This window comes from Somniosus microcephalus, chromosome 4, assembly GCF_052327205.1.
Source record: "Somniosus microcephalus isolate GS21.2 chromosome 4, FLI_Smic_1.0, whole genome shotgun sequence".
Lineage (NCBI taxonomy): Eukaryota > Metazoa > Chordata > Chondrichthyes > Squaliformes > Somniosidae > Somniosus > Somniosus microcephalus.
In genome coordinates this window covers 3,495,488-3,513,464 of record NC_140990.1, presented here as the reverse complement: position 1 = coordinate 3,513,464, position 17,977 = coordinate 3,495,488, and the positions used below count along the sequence as shown (strand labels likewise).

At 60.8% G+C, this 17,977-nt stretch overlaps 2 protein-coding genes across 2 annotated transcripts in view; both read right to left on the bottom strand.

Annotated features, from left to right (window-relative positions):
* Positions 1–2,626: 2,626 nt before the first annotated feature.
* On the bottom strand, positions 2,627–14,761 carry LOC147118184 (HAUS augmin-like complex subunit 4). Its single transcript, XM_085984286.1, has 3 exons — positions 14,652–14,761; positions 7,124–7,192; positions 2,627–3,059 (listed from the first exon to the last, which is right to left on the bottom strand). The coding sequence occupies exons 1-3, from the start codon at positions 14,759–14,761 to the stop codon at positions 2,876–2,878; spliced, it is 363 nt and encodes a 120-aa protein (XP_085840412.1). The 3' UTR covers positions 2,627–2,875.
* LOC147118183 (HAUS augmin-like complex subunit 4) overlaps positions 14,652–17,977 on the bottom strand; it is a 24,121-nt gene continuing 20,795 nt past the window's right edge. The window contains exon 7 of the mRNA XM_085984287.1: positions 14,652–14,782. Coding sequence (XP_085840413.1) covers positions 14,763–14,782 — 20 coding nt within the window. The 3' untranslated portion in view covers positions 14,652–14,762. The remainder of the gene's footprint in view (positions 14,783–17,977) is intronic.

Here is a 17,977-nt window from a genome sequence, read left to right as displayed (position 1 = left end):
TTGGAGTGCATGTCCACAGATCCCTGAAGGTAGCAGGCCAGGTAGATAAGGTGGTTAAGAAGGCATACGGAATGCTTGCCTTTATTAGCCGTGGCATAGAATACAAGAGCAGGGAGGTTATGCTTCAACTGTATAAAACACTAGTTAGGCCTCAGCTAGAGTACTGCGTGCAGTTCTGGTCACCACATTACAGGAAGGATGTGATTGCACTAGAGAGGGTACAGAGGAGATTTACAAGGATGTTGCTGGGAGTAGAGAATCTTAGCTACGAGGAAAGACTGGATAGGCTGGGTCTGTGTTCATTGGAACAGAGGAGGCTGAGGGGAGACCTTATTGAGGTGTATAAAATTATGAGGGGCCTAGATAAAGTGGAAAGGACCTATTTCCCTTAGCAGAGGGGTCAAAAACCAGGGGCACAGATTTAAAGTAATTGGTGGAAGGTTTAGAGGGGATTTGAGGGGAAATGTCTTCACCCAGAGGGTTGTGGGGGTCTGGAACTCACTGCCTGAAAGGGTGGTAGAGGCAGGAACCCGAACCACATTTAAAAAGTACTTGGATGTGCACTTGGGATGCTGTAACCTGCAGGGCTACGGACCATGAGCTGGGAAGTGGGATTAGGCTGGAGAGCTCTTAGTTGGCCGGCGCGGACACGAGGGGCCGAAATGGCCTCCTTCCGTGCTGTAACTTTCTATGATTCTATGAGTCCGCTTTTATGTTCCTTGCATGTTTAGTCTCATACTCTATTTTACTCTCATAGGGTGTTATGGATCATCCACTTGGCACTTCTGGCTGGAGTGAAGGTAGGAAACGCGGCAGGCTATTTGCGCACAGCATGCTCCCACAATCAGCAATGTGACAATGACCAGATCATCTGCTTTAGTGACGTTGGTTGAGGGATAAATATTGGTCCCAGGACACCGGGGAGAACTCCCCTGCTCTTCTTCGAAACTGTGCCATGGGATCTTTTACGTCCAGCTGAGAGGGATGTCTCATTCAAAAGACGGCACCTCCGACTGTGCAGCACTCCCTCAGTACTGCCCCTCCGACAGTGCGGCGCTCCCTCAGTACTGCCCCTCCGACTGTGCAGCACTCCCTCAGTACTGCCCCTCCAACAGAGCGGCGCTCCCTCAGTACTGCCCCTCCAACAGAGCGGCGCTCCCTCAGTACTGCCCCTCCCTCCGACGGCGCTCCCTCAGTACTGCCCCTCCGACGGCGCGGTGCTCCCTCAGTACTGCCCCTCCCTCCGACGGCGCTCCCTCAGTACTGCCCCTCCGACGGCGCGGCGCTCCCTCAGTGCTGCCCCTCCGACGGTGCGGCGCTCCCTCAGTACTGCCCCTCCGACAGTGCAGCGCACCCTCAGTACTGCCTCTCCCAGTTCAGCGCTCCCTCAGTACTGCCCCTCCGACAGTGCAGCACACCCTCAGTACTGCCCCTCCGACGGTGTGGCGCTCCCTCAGTACTGCCCCTCCGACAGTGCGGTGCTCCCTCAGTACTGCCCCTCCGACAGTGCGGCGCTCCCTCAGTACTGCCCCTCCGACAGTGCGGCGCTCCCTCAGTACTGACCCTCCGACAGCGCGGCGCTCCCTCAGTACTGCCCCTCCGACGCTCCCTCAGTACGGCCCCTCCGACAGTGCAGCGCTCCCTCAGTACTGAACCTCCGACAGTGCGGCGCTCCCTCAGTACGGCCCCTCCGACAGTACGGCCCCTCCGACAGTGCAGCGTTCTCTCAGTACTGCCCCTCCGACAGTGCAGCGCACCCTCAGTACTGCCTCTCCCAGTTCAGCGCTCCCTCAGTACTGCCCCTCCGACAGTGCAGCACACCCTCAGTACTGCCCCTCCGACGGTGCGGCGCTCCCTCAGTACTGCCCCTCCGACAGTGCGGTGCTCCCTCAGTACTGCCCCTCCGACAGTGCGGCGCTCCCTCAGTACTGCCCCTCCGACAGTGCGGCGCTCCCTCAGTACTGACCCTCCGACAGCGCGGCGCTCCCTCAGTACTGCCCCTCCGACGCTCCCTCAGTACGGACCCTCCGACAGTGCAGCGCTCCCTCAGTACTGAACCTCCGACAGTGCGGCGCTCCCTCAGTACGGCCCCTCCGACAGTACGGCCCCTCCGACAGTGCAGCGTTCTCTCAGTACTGCCCCTCCGACAGTGCGGCACTCCCTCAGTACTGCCCCTCCGACAGCGCAGCGTTCCCTCGGTACTGGGGAGTGTTGGCCTGGGACCTTCTGACTCAGAGGGAGAGAGAGAGAGAGATACCGAGCGAACCAAGCTGATAGTGATTACTCCGCTATATGATGGGGATCGAGTACCGTCAAGATCGTTAAATGAAAAAAAAAGCGAGACTCCGCAACAATCTCAGGCGATTATGTCCAACTTTATTTGTGATTCGACTTTCAAACTGTACAGCCGGAGGAATCTGCGACAGCACATCCCCATCCCACTGATCCCTCCTCTCTCCCCATTCTCGCTCCCTCCTCCCCCCTCTTTCTCTCGCATTCCCCCTCCTCACTCTCCCATCGCATTCCTCCGCCTCTCTCCCCATTCCCCCAACTCTCAATTTCCCCCCTCCGCTCCCCCCCGTGCTCCTCCATTCCCCCCTGACCACACAAGCCAAGTGTGTTCCCCCTGCCCCGTGTCTCTCCCCCACCACCACCACCCCCATTCCTTCTCCCGTGGGGGCCTTGAGTGAAAGGCCCTTGCCCGCTTTCCAAAAGACCGTTCCCCTGGAGGTGCGGGAACCGAAGGGACGGCTCAACGGGAAGGAGAGCGCGGCTGCGGGGGTCGAGTACGTCTGGGGGTGGGGGGTCAATGGCTCCCCTCCTCACCACGGAAAGGGAGGCCTCCCCCCACCCCCCGCCCCGAGCCACCTCGGTCCTAGGCCCGGGGCTTGCTGAACTCCTGCAGGGCCCACTTCTTGTTGTCGAGCTCCTCCCTCAGGCGGCCGTACTCCGCGGCCAGCTCCTCGAACTCCCCGCCCAGGATCTGGTACAGGTCGAGGGTCCCTCGCAGGGCCTTGGCGCTCCGTTGTTGAGTGTCGAGCCCCCTCAGCAGCACCTCCCTGCATCAACACACACACAACAAACACCCATAAACCACAGGACACAGAGCAGGGGAGGCCGAAGAGCCATCACAACATAAGGAATAAGAGCAGGAGTTGGCTGTACGGCCCCTCGAGCCTGCTCCGCCATTCAATAAGATCGTGGCTAATCATCCACCTCAACTCCACTTTCGCGCCCGATCCCCATATCCCTCGATTCCCCCAGAGTCCCAAAAATCTCTCTCAATGATCGATTTGTACTCAATACCTCTTCATAATGGAGAGAAACTCCAGTATGATTTGGACAGGTTGGGTGATTGGGCAGAAGCAGTATAATGTGGATAAATGCGAGGTTATCCACTGTGGTGGCAAAAACAGGAAGGCGGATTATTATCTGAATGGCAATAAATTGGGAAAAGGGGAAGTGCAATGAGACCTGGGTGTCCTTGTGCACCAGTCGCTGAAGGTAAGCATGCAGGTGCAGCAGGCGGTTAAGAAGGCAAATGGTATGTTGGCCTTCGTAGCGAGAGGGTTCGAGTACAGGAACAAGGATGTCTTGCTGCAGTTGTACAGGGCCTTGGTGAGACCGCACCTTGAGTATTGTGTGCAGTTTTGGTCGCCTTATCTGAGGAAGGATGTTCTTGCCATGGAGGGAGTGCAGCGAAGATTCACCAGACTGATACCTGGGATGGCAGGAATGACGTGCGAGGAGAGATTGGGTCGATTGGGCTTATACTCGCTGGAGTTTAGAAGAATGAGAGGGGATCTCATTGAAACTTATAAAATTCTAACAGGACTAGACAGACTAGATGCAGGAAGGATGTTCCCGATAGCGGGGGAGTCAAGAACCAGGGGTCATAGTCTAAGGATAAGGGGTAAGCCATTTAGGACAGAGATGAGGAGGAATTTCTTCACCCAGAGAGTGGGGAACCTGTGGAATTCTCTACCACAGAAGGCAGTGGAGGCCAATTCATTAAATATATTCAAGAAGGAGTTAGATATATTTCTTACGGCTAAAGGGATCAAGGGATATGGGGAGAAGGCAGGGACAGGGTACTGAATTTGGATGATCAGCCATGATCTCATTGAATGGCCTACTCCTGCTCCTATCTTCTATGTTTCTGTAGATAGAGGTATTGAGTACAAAAGTGGAGAAGTTATGCTGAACCTTTATAAAGCACTGGTTAGGCCACAACTGGAGTATTGCGTCCAGTTCTGGTCACCGCACTTTAGGAAGGATGTGAAGGCCCTTGAGAGGGTGCAGAGGAGATTTACCAGAATGGTTCCGGGGATGGGGGATCTTAGCTACAAGGACAGGTTGGAGAAGCTGGATTTGTTTTCATTGGAGCAAAGGAGGTTGCGGGGTGATTTGATCGAGGTGTAGAAGATTATGACGGGTTTGGATAGGCTAGACGGGGAAAGGCTGTTCCCACTAGTTGATGGTACAAGGACTAGGGGACACAGATTTAAGGTTTTGGGCAAGAGATACAGGGGGGGATGTGAGGAAAAACTTTTTTACGCAGCGAGTGGTGAGGACCTGGAACTCGCTGCCGACGGAAGTGGTGGAAGCGGAGACACTCAATGTTTTCAAGGGGAGACTGGATAGACACTTGAGGGAAATAAACTTACAGGGCTACGGGGATAGAGCGGGGGGAATGGGACTGACTGGATTGCTCCACAGAGAGCCGGCACGGACTCGATGGGCCGAATGGCCTCTTTCTGTGCCGTTATGACTCTCTATACTCGACGACTCAGCATCCACAGCCCTCTGGGGCAGTGAATTCCAAAGATTCACAACCCTCTGAGTGAAGAAATTCCTCCTCATCTCAGTCTTAAATGGCCGACCCCTTATCCTGAGACTGTGCCCCCTAGTTCTAGACTCTCCAGCCAGGGGGAAACAACCTCTCAGCATCTACCCTGTCAATCCCCCTCAGAATCTTACATGTTTCATAGAATCATAGAATGGTGACAGCACAGAAAGAGGCCATTCGGCCCGTCGAGCACGTGCCGGTTCTCTGCAAGAGCGCTTCAGCGAGTCCCGCTCCCCCCGCCCTTTCCCCGTAACCCTGCACATTTCTTTCCTTCAGGTACTTATCCAATTCCCTTTTGAAAGCCGTGATTGAATCTGCCTCCACCACCCTCTCAGGCCGTGCATTCCAGATCCTAACCACTCGATGAGTAAAAAGTTTTTCCTCATGTCGCCTTTGGTTCTTCTGCCAATTGCCGTAAATCTGTGTCCTCTGGTTCTCGACCCTTCCGCCAATGGGAACAGTTTCTCTCTATCTACTCTGTCTCAACCCCATCATGATTTTGAACATCTCTATCAAATCTCCTCTCAACCTTCTCTGGGGTTGGGTCAGTTGGGAGTGAATGGGGTGGGTCCGTCAGGAGACGGACTGGGTGATGGGTGGGTCCGTCAGGAGACAGACTGGGTGATGGGTGGGTCCGTCAGGAGACGGACTGGGCGATGGGTGGGTCCGTCAGGAGATGGACTGGGTGATGGGTGGGTCCGTCAGGAGACGGACTGGGTGATGGGTGGGTCCGTCAGGAGACGGACTGGGTGATGGGTGGGTCCGTCAGGAGATGGACTGGGTGATGGGTGGGTCCGTCAGGAGACGGACTGGGTGATGGGTGGGTCCGTCAGGAGACGGACTGGGTGATGGGTGGGTCCGTCAGGAGACGGACTGGGTGATGGGTGGGTCCGTCAGGAGACGGACTGGGTGATGGGTGGGTCCGTCAGGAGACGGACTGGGTGATGGGTGGGTCCGTCAGGAGACGGACTGGGTGATGGGTGGGTCCGTCAGGAGACGGACTGGGTGATGGGTGGGTCCGTCAGGAGACGGACTGGGTGATGGGTGGGTCCGTCAGGAGACGGACTGGGTGATGGGTGGGTCCGTCAGGAGATGGACTGGGTGATGGGTGGGTCCGTCAGGAGACAGACTGGGTGATGGGTGGGTCCGTCAGGAGACGGACTGGGTGATGGGTGGGTCCGTCAGGAGACAGACTGGGTGATGGGTGGGTCCGTCAGGAGACGGACTGGGTGATGGGTGGGTCCGTCAGGAGACGGACTGGGTGATGGGTGGGTCCGTCAGGAGATGGACTGGGTGATGGGTGGGTCCGTCAGGAGACGGACTGGGTGATGGGTGGGTCCGTCAGGAGACGGACTGGGTGATGGGTGGGTCCGTCAGGAGATGGACTGGGTGATGGGTGGGTCCGTCAGGAGACAGACTGGGTGATGGGTGGGTCCGTCAGGAGACGGACTGGGTGATGGGTGGGTCCGTCAGGAGACAGACTGGGTGATGGGTGGGTCCGTCAGGAGACGGACTGGGTGATGGGTGGGTCCGTCAGGAGACGGACTGGGTGATGGGTGGGTCCGTCAGGAGACGGACTGGGTGATGGGTGGGTCCGTCAGGAGACGGACTGGGTGATGGGTGGGTCCGTCAGGAGATGGACTGGGTGATGGGTGGGTCCGTCAGGAGACGGACTGGGTGATGGGTGGGTCCGTCAGGAGATGGACTGGGTGATGGGTGGGTCCGTCAGGAGACGGACTGGGTGATGGGTGGGTCCGTCAGGAGATGGACTGGGTGATGGGTGGGTCCGTCAGGAGACGGACTGGGTGATGGGTGGGTCCGTCAGGAGATGGACTGGGTGATGGGTGGGTCCGTCAGGAGACGGACTGGGTGATGAGTGGGTCCGTCAGGAGACGGACTGGGTGATGAGTGGGTCCGTCAGGAGACGGACTGGGTGATGGGTGGGTCCGTCAGGAGACAAACTGGGTGATGGTGTGGGTCCGTCAGGAGATGGACTGGGTGATGGGTGGGTCCGTCAGGAGACGGACTGGGTGATGAGTGGGTCCGTCAGGAGACGGACTGGGTGATGAGTGGGTCCGTCAGGAGACGGACTGGGTGATGGGTGGGTCCGTCAGGAGACGGACTGGGTGATGGGTGGGTCCGTCAGGAGACAAACTGGGTGATGGGTGGGTCCGTCAGGAGACGGACTGGGTGATGGGTGGGTCCGTCAGGAGACAGACTGGGTGATGGGTGGGGCGTCCTGAAGATCTCAAGGGTTTAGTTTGGAGTCCGTACCTGATCTGTTGATGTGTTTCCACCCTGTCCTGGTCGAACATCTGGTGTCGGAGCTCCAGTTTCATGAGGCTGGGGTGGGGGAAAAGTGGCAATAGTCAGAGACAAAAAGGCAAGTGCGCTGATCCCCCCCCTGGAGGGGGCTTCACCCCTGGAGTGAGACAGGCTCTCCAGAGTTAACTCTTCTATCCAACCTCTTGCTCATCTGAAATCTCGCTCTCTTTCCCTCCATCACCGTTTCGCTCTGTCCATCTCGGTCTGGTCGACTCACTCCTCCACCCCGCCACCGCCCCCCATCCTCACGGTGTTGGTATCAAGACCCATCGTCCCATCTCCTCCTACTCATTATATCTCAGCGAACCTCAGAGAAACTGAGGGACTCATTCCCCCTCCACAGCTCCCCTCCCTCCCCCCGAAATCTCCCCTCCCTCCTCTCCTGCCCCCCAATCTCCCCTCCCCCGCCCCCAATCTCCCCTCCCTCCTCCCCCGCCCCCAATCTCCCCTCCCTCCTCCCCCGCCCCCAATCTCCCCTCCCTCCTCCCCCGCCCCCAATCTCCCCTCCCTCCTCCCCCCCCCAATCTCCCCTCCCTCCTCCCCCGCCCCAATCTCCCCTCCCTCCTCCCCCGCCCCAATCTCCCCTCCCTCCTCCCCCGCCCCCAATCTCCCCTCCCTCCTCCCCCTCCCCCCTCCCTCCTCTCCCGCCCCCAATCTCCCCTCCCTCCTCCCCCGCCCCAATCTCCCCTCCCTCCTCCCCCGCCCCCAATCTCCCCTCCCTCCTCCCCCGCCCCCAATCTCCCCTCCCTCCTCCCCCCCCCAATCTCCCCTCCCTCCTCCCCCGCCCCCAATCTCCCCTCCCTCCTCCCCCGCCCCCAATCTCCCCTCCCTCCTCCCCCGCCCCCAATCTCCCCTCCATCCTCCCCCGCCCCAATCTCCCCTCCCTCCTCCCCCCGCCCCCAATCTCCCCTCCCTCCTCCCCCGCCCCAATCTCCCCTCCCTCCTCCCCCGCCCCCAATCTCCCCTCCCTCCTCCCCCGCCCCCAATCTCCCCTCCCTCCTCCCAATCTCCCCTCCCTCCTCCCCCGCCCCCAATCTCCCCTCCCTCCTCCCAATCTCCCCTCCCGCCTCCCCCGCCCCCAATCTCCCCTCCATCCTCCCCCGCCCCAATCTCCCCTCCCTCCTCCCCCGCCCCCAATCTCCCCTCCCTCCTCCCCCGCCCCAATCTCCCCTCCCTCCTCCCCCAATCTCCCCTCCCTCCTCCACCGCCCCCAATCTCCCCTCCCTCCTCCCCCCGCCCCCAATCTCCCCTCCCTCCTCCCCCGCCCCCAATCTCCCCTCCCTCCTCCCCCGCCCCCAATCTCCCCTCCCTCCTCACCCGCCCCCAATCTCCCCTCCCTCCTCCCCCGCCCCCAATCTCCCCTCCCTCCTCCCCCGCCCCCAATCTCCCCTCCCTCCTCCCCCGCCCCCAATCTCCCCTCCCTCCTCCCCCGCCCCCAATCTCCCCTCCCTCCTCCCCCGCCCCCAATCTCCCCTCCCTCCTCCCCCGCCCCCAATCTCCCCTCCCTCCTCCCCCGCACCCTATCTCCCCTCCCGCCTCTCCCCCACAACCTCCCCTCCCTCCTCTCCTGCCCCCCCAATCTCCCCTCCCTCCTCTCCTGCCCCCCAATCTCCCCTCCCTCCTCTCCTGCCCTCAATCTTCCCTCCCTCCTCTCCCTCCCCCAATCTCCCCTCCCCCGCCCCCAATCTCCCCTCCCTCCTCCCCCGCCCCCAATCTCCCCTCCCGCCCCCAATCTCCCCTCCCTCCTCCCCCGCCCCCAATCTCCCCTCCCTCCTCCCCCGCCCCCAATCTCCCCTCCCTCCTCCCCCAACCCTATCTCCCCTCCCGCCTCTCCCCCACAATCTCCCCTCCCTCCTCTCCTGCCCCCCCAAACTCCCCTCCCTCCTCTCCTGCCCCCCAATCTCCCCTCCCTCCTCTCCTGCCCTCAATCTTCCCTCCCTCCTCTCCCTCCCCCAATCTCCCCTCCCTCCTCCCCCGCCCCCAATCTCCCCTCCCTCCTCCCCCGCCCCCAATCTCCCCTCCCTCCTCTCCCCCCCAAATCTCCCCTCCCTCCTCTCCCGCCCCAATCTCCCCTCCCCCCTCCCCGCAATCTCCCCTCCCTCCTCCCCCAATCTCCCTTCCCTCCTCCCCCTCCCCCCAATCTCCCCTCCCTCCTCCCCCGCCCCCAATCTCCCCGACCTCCTCCCCCGCCCTCCAATCTCCCCTCCCACCTCCCCCGCCCCCAATCTCCCCTCCCTCCTCCCCCAATCTCTCCTCCCTCCTCCCCCGCCCCCAATCTCCCCTCCCTCCTCCCCCGCCCCCAATCTCCCCTCCCCTCCTCTCCCCTCCCCCGCCCCCAATCTCCCCTCCCTCCCCCCAGTCTCCCCTCCCTCCCCCAATCTCCCCTCCCTCCCCCCAGTCTCCCCTCCCTCCCCCAATCTCCCCTCCCTCCCCTCCCCCGCCCCCAATCTCCCCTCCCCTCCCTCCTCCCCCGCCCCCAATCTCCCCTCCCTCCCCCCAATCTCCCCTCCCCCGCCCCCAATCTCCCCTCCCTCCCCCCCCGCCCCCAATCTCCCCCAATCTCCCCTCCCTCCTCCCCCGCCCCCAATCTCCCCTCCCTCCTCTTCCTCGCCCCAATCTCCCCTCCCTCCTCCCTCGCCCCAATCTCCCCTCCCTCCTCCCCCGCCCCCAATCTCCCCTCCCTCCTCCCCCTCGCCCCAATCTCCCCTCCCTCCTCCCCCCCCAATCTCCCCTCCCTCCTCCCTCGCCCCAATCTCCCCTCCCTCCGCCCCCGCCCCCAATCTCCCCTCCCTCCCCCGCCCCCAATCTCCCTTCCCTCCCCCAATCTCCCCTCCCCCCTCCCTCCCCCCAATCTCCCCTCCCTCCTCCCCCAATCTCCCCTCCCTCCCCCCCCGCCCCCAATCTCCCCTCCCTCCTCTCTCCCCCCCAATCTCCACTCCCTCCTCTCCCGCCCCCAATCTCCCCTCCCTCCCCCAATCTCCCCTCCCTCCTCTCTCTCCCCCCCAATCTCCACTCCCTCCTCTCCCGCCCCCAATCTCCCCTCCCTCCTCTCCCTCCCCCCAATCTCCCCTCCCTCCTCCCCCGCCCCCAATCTCCCCTCCCCCGCCCCCAATCTCCCCTCCCTCGCCCCCAATCTCCCCTCCCTCCTCCCCCAATCTCCCCTCCCTCCTCCCCCGCCCCCAATCTCCCCTCCCCCGCCCCCAATCTCCCCTCCCTCCCCCCAATCTCCCCTCCCTCCTCTCCCGCCCCCAATCTCCCCTCCCTCCTCTCCGTCCCCCCAATCTCCCCTCCCTCCTCCCCCGCCCCCAATCTCCCCTCCCTCCTCCCTAATCTCCCCTCCCTCCTCCCTCGCTCCCAATCTCCCCTCCCTCCTCTCCCTCCCCCCAATCTCCCCTCCCTCCTCCCCCGCCCCCAATCTCCCCTCCCTCCCCCCAATCTCCCCTCCCTCCTCTCCCTCCCCCCAATCTCCCCTCCCTCCTCCCCCGCCCCAATCTCCCCTCCCTCCTCTCTCCCCCCAATCTCCCCTCCCTCCTCTCCCGCCCCCAATCTCCCCTCCCTCCTCCCCCGCCCCCAATCTCCCCTCCCCCTCCCTCCCCCCAATCTCCCCTCCCTCCTCTCCCTCCCCCCAATCTCCCCTCCCTCCTCCCCCGCCCCCAATCTCCCCTCCCTCCTCCCCCGCCCCCAATCTCCCCTCCCCCGCCCCCAATCTCCCCTCCCTCCTCCCCCGCCCCCAATCTCCCCTCCCTCCCCCCAGCCCCCAATCTCCCCTCCCTCCCCCCAATCTCCCCTCCCTCCTCTCCCTCCCCCCAATCTCCCCTCCCTCCTCCCCCGCCCCCAATCTCCCCTCCCTCCTCTCCCCCCAATCTCCCCTCCCTCCTCTCCCGCCCCCAATCTCCCCTCCCTCCTCCCCCGCCCCCAATCTCCCCTCCCTCCTCCCCCGCCCCCAATCTCCCCTCCCTCCTCCCCCGCCCCCAATCTCCCCTCCCCCGCCCCCAATCTCCCCTCCCTCCTCCACCGCCCCCAATCTCCCCTCCCTCCTCCCCCGCCCCCAATCTCCCCTCCCCCGCCCCCAATCTCCCCTCCCTCCTCCCCCGCCCCCAATCTCCCCTCCCTCCTCCCCCGCCCCCAATCTCCCCTCCCTCCCCCCAATCTCCCCTCCCTCCCCCCCCAATCTCCCCTCCCTCCCCCCCAATCTCCCCTTCCTCCTCTCCCTCCCCCCAATCTCCCCTCCCTCCTCCCAATCTCGCCTCCCTCCTCCCCCGCCCCCAATCTCCCCTCCCCCGCCCCCAATCTCCCCTCCCTCCTCCCCCGCCCCCAATCTCCCCTCCCTCCTCTCCCTCCCCCCCAATCTCCCCTCCCTCCCCCCAATCTCCCCTCCCTCCTCTCCCTCCCCCCAATCTCCCCTCCCTCCTCCCCCGCCCCAAACTCCCCTCCCTCCTCCCCCGCCCCCAATCTCCCCTCCCTCCTCCCCTCCCCCCAATCTCCCCTCCCTCCTCCCCCGCCCACAATCTCCCCTCCCCCCAATCTCCCCTCCCTCCTCCCCCGCCCCCAATCTCCCCTCCCTCCCCCCCCGCCCCCAATCTCCCCTCCCTCCTCCCCCGCCCCCAATCTCCCCTCCCTCCTCCCCCGCCCCCAATCTCCCCTCCCTCCTCCCCCGCCCCCTATCTCCCCTCCCGCCTCTCCCCCACAATCTCCCTTCCCTCCTCTCCTGCCCCCCCAATCTCCCCTCCCTCCTCTCCTGCCCCCCAATCTCCCCTCCCTCCTCTCCTGCCCTCAATCTTCCCTCCCTCCTCTCCCTCCCCCAATCTCCCCTCCCTCCTCTCCCTCCCCCAATCTCCCCTCCCTCCTCCCCCGCCCCCAATCTCCCCCCTCCTCCCCCGCCCCCAATCTCCCCTCCCTCCTCTCCCCCCCAAATCTCCCCTCCCTCCTCTCCCGCCCCAATCTCCCCTCCCCCCTCCCCGCAATCTCCCCTCCCTCCTCCCCCAATCTCCCTTCCCTCCTCCCCCTCCCCCCAATCTCCCCTCCCTCCTCCCCCGCCCCCAATCTCCCCTCCCTCCTCCCCCGCCCCCAATCTCCCCTCCCTCCTCCCCCGCCCCCTATCTCCCCTCCCTCCTCCCCCGCCCCCAATCTCCCCTCCCTCCTCCCCCGCCCCCTATCTCCCCTCCCGCCTCTCCCCCACAATCTCCCTTCCCTCCTCTCCTGCCCCCCCAATCTCCCCTCCCTCCTCTCCTGCCCCCCAATCTCCCCTCCCTCCTCTCCTGCCCTCAATCTTCCCTCCCTCCTCTCCCTCCCCCAATCTCCCCTCCCTCCTCCCCCGCCCCCAATCTCCCCCCTCCTCCCCCGCCCCCAATCTCCCCTCCCTCCTCTCCCCCCCAAATCTCCCCTCCCTCCTCTCCCGCCCCAATCTCCCCTCCCCCCTCCCCGCAATCTCCCCTCCCTCCTCCCCCAATCTCCCTTCCCTCCTCCCCCCAATCTCCCCTCCCTCCTCCCCCGCCCCCAATCTCCCCTCCCTCCTCCCCCGCCCCCAATCTCCCCTCCCTCCCCCAATCTCCCCTCCCTCCTCCCCCGCCCCCAATCTCCCCTCCCTCCTCTCCCTCCCCCCAATCTCCCCTCCCTCCTCCCCCAATCTCCCCTCCCTCCTCCCTCGCCCCCAATCTCACCTCCCTCCTCCCTCGCCCCCAGTCTCCCCTCCCTCCCCCCAATCTCCCCTCCCTCCCCCCAATCTCCCCTCCCTCCTCTCCCTCCCCCAATCTCCCCTCCCTCCTCTCCCCCCAATCTCCCCTCCCTCCTCCCCCGCCCCCAATCTCCCCTCCCTCCCCCCAATCTCCCCTCCCTCCCCCCAATCTCCCCTCCCTCCTCCCCCGCCCCCAATCTCCCCTCCCTCCCCCCAATCTCCCCTCCCTCCTCCCAATCTCCCCTCCCTCCTCCCCCGCCCCCAATCTCCCCTCCCTCCTCCCAATCTCCCCTCCCTCCTCCCCCGCCCCCAATCTCCCCTCACTCCTCTCTCGCCCCAATCTCCCCTCCCTTCTCTCCCGCCCCCAATCTCCCCCAGACCCCAAGGGTTAAATTACGAGGAGAGACTACAGAAACTAGGGTTGTATTCCCTGGAATTTAGAAGCTTAAGGGGAGATTTGATCGAAGTTGCCAAGATATTAAGGGGAACTGATAGGGTAGATCGAGAGAAACTATTTCCGCTGGTTGGGGAGTCTAGGACTAGGGAGCATAGTCTAAAAATTAGAGAAAGAACTTTCAGGAGTGAAGTTAGGAAACACTTCGACACACAAAGGGTGGCAGAAGTTTGGAACTCTCTTCCGCAAACGGCAATTGGTGCGAGATCAATTGTTAATTTTAAATCGGAGATTGATAGATTTCTGTTAACCAAAGATATTAAGGGATATGGGGCAAAGGCGGGTGGATGGAATTAGGTCGCAGATCAGCCATGATCTCATTAAATGGCGGTGCAGGCTCCAGGGGCTGAACGGCCTCCTCTCCTGTTCCTGTGTAACAGGCTCCAGGGGCTGAATGGCCTCCTCCTGTTCCTGTGTAACAGGCTCCAGGGGCTGAATGGGCCTCCTCCTGTTCCTGTGTAACAGGCTCGAGGGGGCTGAATGGCCTCCTCCTGTTCCTGTGTAACAGGCTCCAGGGGCTGAATGGGCCTCCTCCTGTTCCTGTGTAACAGGCTCGAGGGGCTGAATGGCCTCCTCCTGTTCCTGTGTAACAGGCTCGAGGGGCTGAATGGGCCTCCTCCTGTTCCTGTGTAACAGGCTCCAGGGGTTGAATGACCTCCTCCTGTTCCTGTGTAACAGGCTCGAGGGTCTGAATGGGCCTCCTCCTGTTCCTGTGTAACAGGCTCGAGGGGCTGAATGGCCTCCTCCTGTTCCTGTGTAACAGGCTCCAGGGGCTGAATGGCCTCCTCCTGTTCCTGTGTAACAGGCTCGAGGGTCTGAATGGGCCTCCTCCTGTTCCTGTGTAACAGACTCGAGGGGCTGAATGGCCTCCTCCTGTTCCTGTGTAACAGGCTCGAGGGGGCTGAATGGCCTCCTCCTGTTCCTGTGTAACAGGCTCGAGGGGCTGAACGGCCTCCTCCTGTTCCTGTGTAACAGGCTCCAGGGGCTGAACGGCCTCCTCCTGTTCCTGTGTAACAGGCTCCAGGGGCTGAATGGGCCTCCTCCTGTTCCTGTGTAACAGGCTCGAGGGGCTGAATGGGCCTCCTCCTGTTCCTGTGCAACAGGCTCGAGGGGGTTGAATGGCCTCCTCCTGTTCCTGTGTAACAGGCTCCAGGGGCTGAACGGCCTCCTCCTGTTCCTGTGTAACAGGCTCGAGGGGCTGAATGGGCCTCCTCCTGTTCCTGTGTAACAGGCTCGAGGGGGTTGAATGGCCTCCTCCTGTTCCTGTGTTCCCATCTCTCCTTCCTCCTCTCACCCTCAGTCTCCTCTCCTGGCGCTGACCCCTGCCCCTCGCAGCGATGACCCCTCACCCCAGCTTGGCGAACATGGCCTTGCTCTTCAGATGCAGGTATTCCTGCACATCCACGTCCAGCTGCGGCTGCGAGTCCAGCCTGTGTCTCTCAATCAGCTCCCGCAACATCTCAAAACTCCGATACAGCACCTGGGGGGAAGAGAGGAGCGAGTTAGAGAAAGGGAGAGGGGGCCAGGGAGAACAGAAGAATTAGGAGCAGGAGTAGGCCATACGGCCCCTCGAGCCTGCTCCGCCATTCAATAAGATCATGGCTGGTCTTCGACCTCAACACCACTTTCCCACCCGATCGCCATATCCCTTGATTCCCCACGAGTCCTAAAACCGATCGATCTCAGCCTTGAATATACTCAACGACTCAGCATCCACAGCCCTCTGGGGTAGAGAATTCCAAAGAGCACAGCCCTTTGGAGTAGAGGCGGAGAGCGAGCGAGCGAGCCAGACAGACAGAGCGAGCGAGCGAGCCAGACAGACACAGGGCGAGCCAGACAGGTTGGGTGATTACATCTGCCATGCATCTGCCCAGTATAATGTGGATAAATGCGAGGATAAATGGTGTCAAAAACAGGAAGGCAGATTATTATCTGAACGGCAATAGATTGGGAGAAGGGGAAGTGCAACGAGACCTGGGTGTCCTTGTGCACCAGTCGTTGAAGGTAAGCATGCAGGTACTGCAGGCGGTTAAGAAGGCAAATGGTATGTTGGCCTTCGTAGTGAGAGGATTCGAGTACAGGAACAAGGATGTCTTGCTGCAGTTGTACAGGGCCTTGGTGAGACCACACCTTGAGTATTGTGTGCAGTTTTGGTCGCCTTATCTGAGGAAGGATGTTCTTGCCATGGAGAGAGTGCAGCGAAGATTCACCAGACTGATACCTGGGATGGCAGGAATGACGTATGAAGAGAGATTGGGTCGATTAGGCTTATATTCACTAGAGTTTAGAAGAATGAGATGGGATCGCATTGAAACTTATAAATTTCTAACAGGACTAGACAGACTAGATGCAGGAAGGATGTTCCCGATGGTCGGGGAGTCCAGAACCAGGGGCCACAGTCTAAGGATAAGGGGTAAGTCATTTAGGACTGAGATGAGGAGGAATTTCTTCACCCAGAGAGTGGTGAACCTGTGGAATTCTCTACCACAGAAGGCAGTTGAGGCCAACTTATTAAATATATTGAAGAAGGAGTTAGATATATTTCTTAAGGCTAAAGGGATCAAGGGATATGGGGAGAAAGCAGGGACAGGGTACTGAATTTGGATGATCAGCTATGATCTCATTAAATGGCGGAAAAGGCTCGAGGGGCTGAATGGCCTACTCCTGCTCCTATCTTCTATGTTTCTATGACAGACACAGAGCGAGCGAGACAGACAGAGAGCGCGAGACAGCGTGATATCAAGAAACGGCTGAGCACACTGGACACAGCAAAGGCTATGGGCCCCGACAACATTCTTGCTATCGTACTGAAGACTTGTGCTCCAGAACTAGCCGCGCCTCTAGCCAAGCTGTTCCAGTACAGCTACAACACTGGCATCTATCTGACAATGTGGGAAAACTGCCCAGGTATGTCCTGTCCACAAAAAGCAGGACAAATCCAACCCGGCCAATTACCGCCCCATCAGTCCACTCTCAATCATCAGCAAAGTGATGGAAGGTGTCATCGACAGTGCTATCAAGCGGCACTTACTCACCAATAACCTGCTCACTGATGCCCAGTTTGGGTTCCGCCAAGACCACTCGGCTCCCGACCTCATTACAGCCTTGGTCCAAACATGGACAAAGGAGCTGAATTCCAGAGGTGAGGTGAGAGTGACTGCCCTTGACATCAAGGCAGCATTTGACCGAGTCTGGCATCAAGGAGCCCTAGTAAAACACAAGTCAATGGGAGTCAGAGGGGAAAACGCTCCACTGGCTGGAGTCATACCTAGCACAAAGGAAGATGGTTGTGGTGGTTGAAGGTCAATCATCTCAGCCCCAGGACATCACTGCAGGATTTCCTCAGGGCAGTGTCCTAGGCTCAACCATCTTCAGCTGCTTCATCAATGACCTTCCCTCCAACATAAGGTCAGAAATGGGGATGTTCGCTGATGACTGCACAGTGTTCAGCGCCATTTACAACTCCTCAGATAATGAAGCAGTCCATGCCCGCATGCAACAAGACCTGGACGACGTTCAGGCTTGGGCTGATAAGTGGCAGGTAACACTCGCGCCACAGAAGTGCCAGGCAATGACTATCTCCAACAAGCGAGAGGCTAACCACCTCCACTTGACATCCAATGGCATTACAATCGCCAAATCCCCCACCATCAACATCCTGGGGGTCACCATTGACCAGAAACTTAACTGGACCAGCCTCATAAATACTGTGGCAACAAGAGCAGGTCAGAGGCTGGGTATTCTGCGGCGAGTGTCTCACCTCCTGACTCCCCAAAGCCTTTCCACCATCTACAAGGCACAAGTCAGGAGTGTGATGGAATACTCTCCACTTGCCTGGATAAGTGCAGCTCCGACAACACTCAAGAAGCTCGACACCATTCAGGACAAAGCAGCCCGCTTGATCGGCACCCCATCCACCACCTTAAACATCCACTCCCTCCACCACCGGCGCACCGTGGCTGCAGTGTGTACCATCTACAAGATGCACTGCAGCAACTCGCCAAGGCTTCTTCGGCAGCACCTCCCAAACCCGCGACCTCTTCCGCCTAGAAGGACAAGGGCAGCAGGCGCGTGGGAACACCACCACCTCCAAGTCACACACCATCCTGACTTGGAAGTATATCGCCGATCCTTCATCGTCGCTGGGTCAAAATCCTGGAACTCCCTCCCTAACAGCACTGTGGGAGTACCTTCACCACACGGACTGCAGCGGTTCAAGGCGGCGGCTCACCACCACCTTCTCAAAGGCAACTAGGGATGGGCAATAAATGCTGGCCTTGCCAGCGACGCACACATCCCATTAACGAATAAAAAAAAAAACCAGCGAGCAAACCAGCCAGACAGACACAGAGCGAGCCAGCCAGCCAGACAACAGAGCAAGCCAGCCAGCCAGACAACAGAGCAAGCCAGCCAGCCAGACAACAGAGCAAGCCAGCCAGCCAGCCAGACAACAGAGCAAGCCAGCCAGCCTGGCACAGAGCTCACTTTGGCACAACGGGTGTGAACGAGCGGGAGAACACAGCGAGGAAATTGAGCCCGAGTTCTCGTCAGCCAAGTGTCTTTGCAGACGTCCCCTTTGCGAACAGGCCATCGATTTGGGCAAGGCAGGAGTCTTTTCCCTTTCTCGGTTAAACACGGCAGGACAGCGGGACATTAGTACAAGCCGGGCACAATC

What these genes read in the sequence shown, in the direction of transcription:
- LOC147118184 (XM_085984286.1), bottom strand. Translation starts at nt 14,761, where the DNA reads ATGTTGCGGGAGCTGATTGAGAGACACAGGCTGGACTCGCAGCCGCAG. An exon ending in GCCATGTTCGCCAAGCTGGG is followed by an intron (nt 7,193 to 14,651) that starts GTGAGGGGTCAT and finishes CCCCCACCCCAG; the next exon opens with CCTCATGAAACTGGAGCTCC. An exon ending in GAAACACATCAACAGATCAG is followed by an intron (nt 3,060 to 7,123) that starts GTACGGACTCCA and finishes GTGTTGATGCAG; the next exon opens with GGAGGTGCTGCTGAGGGGGC.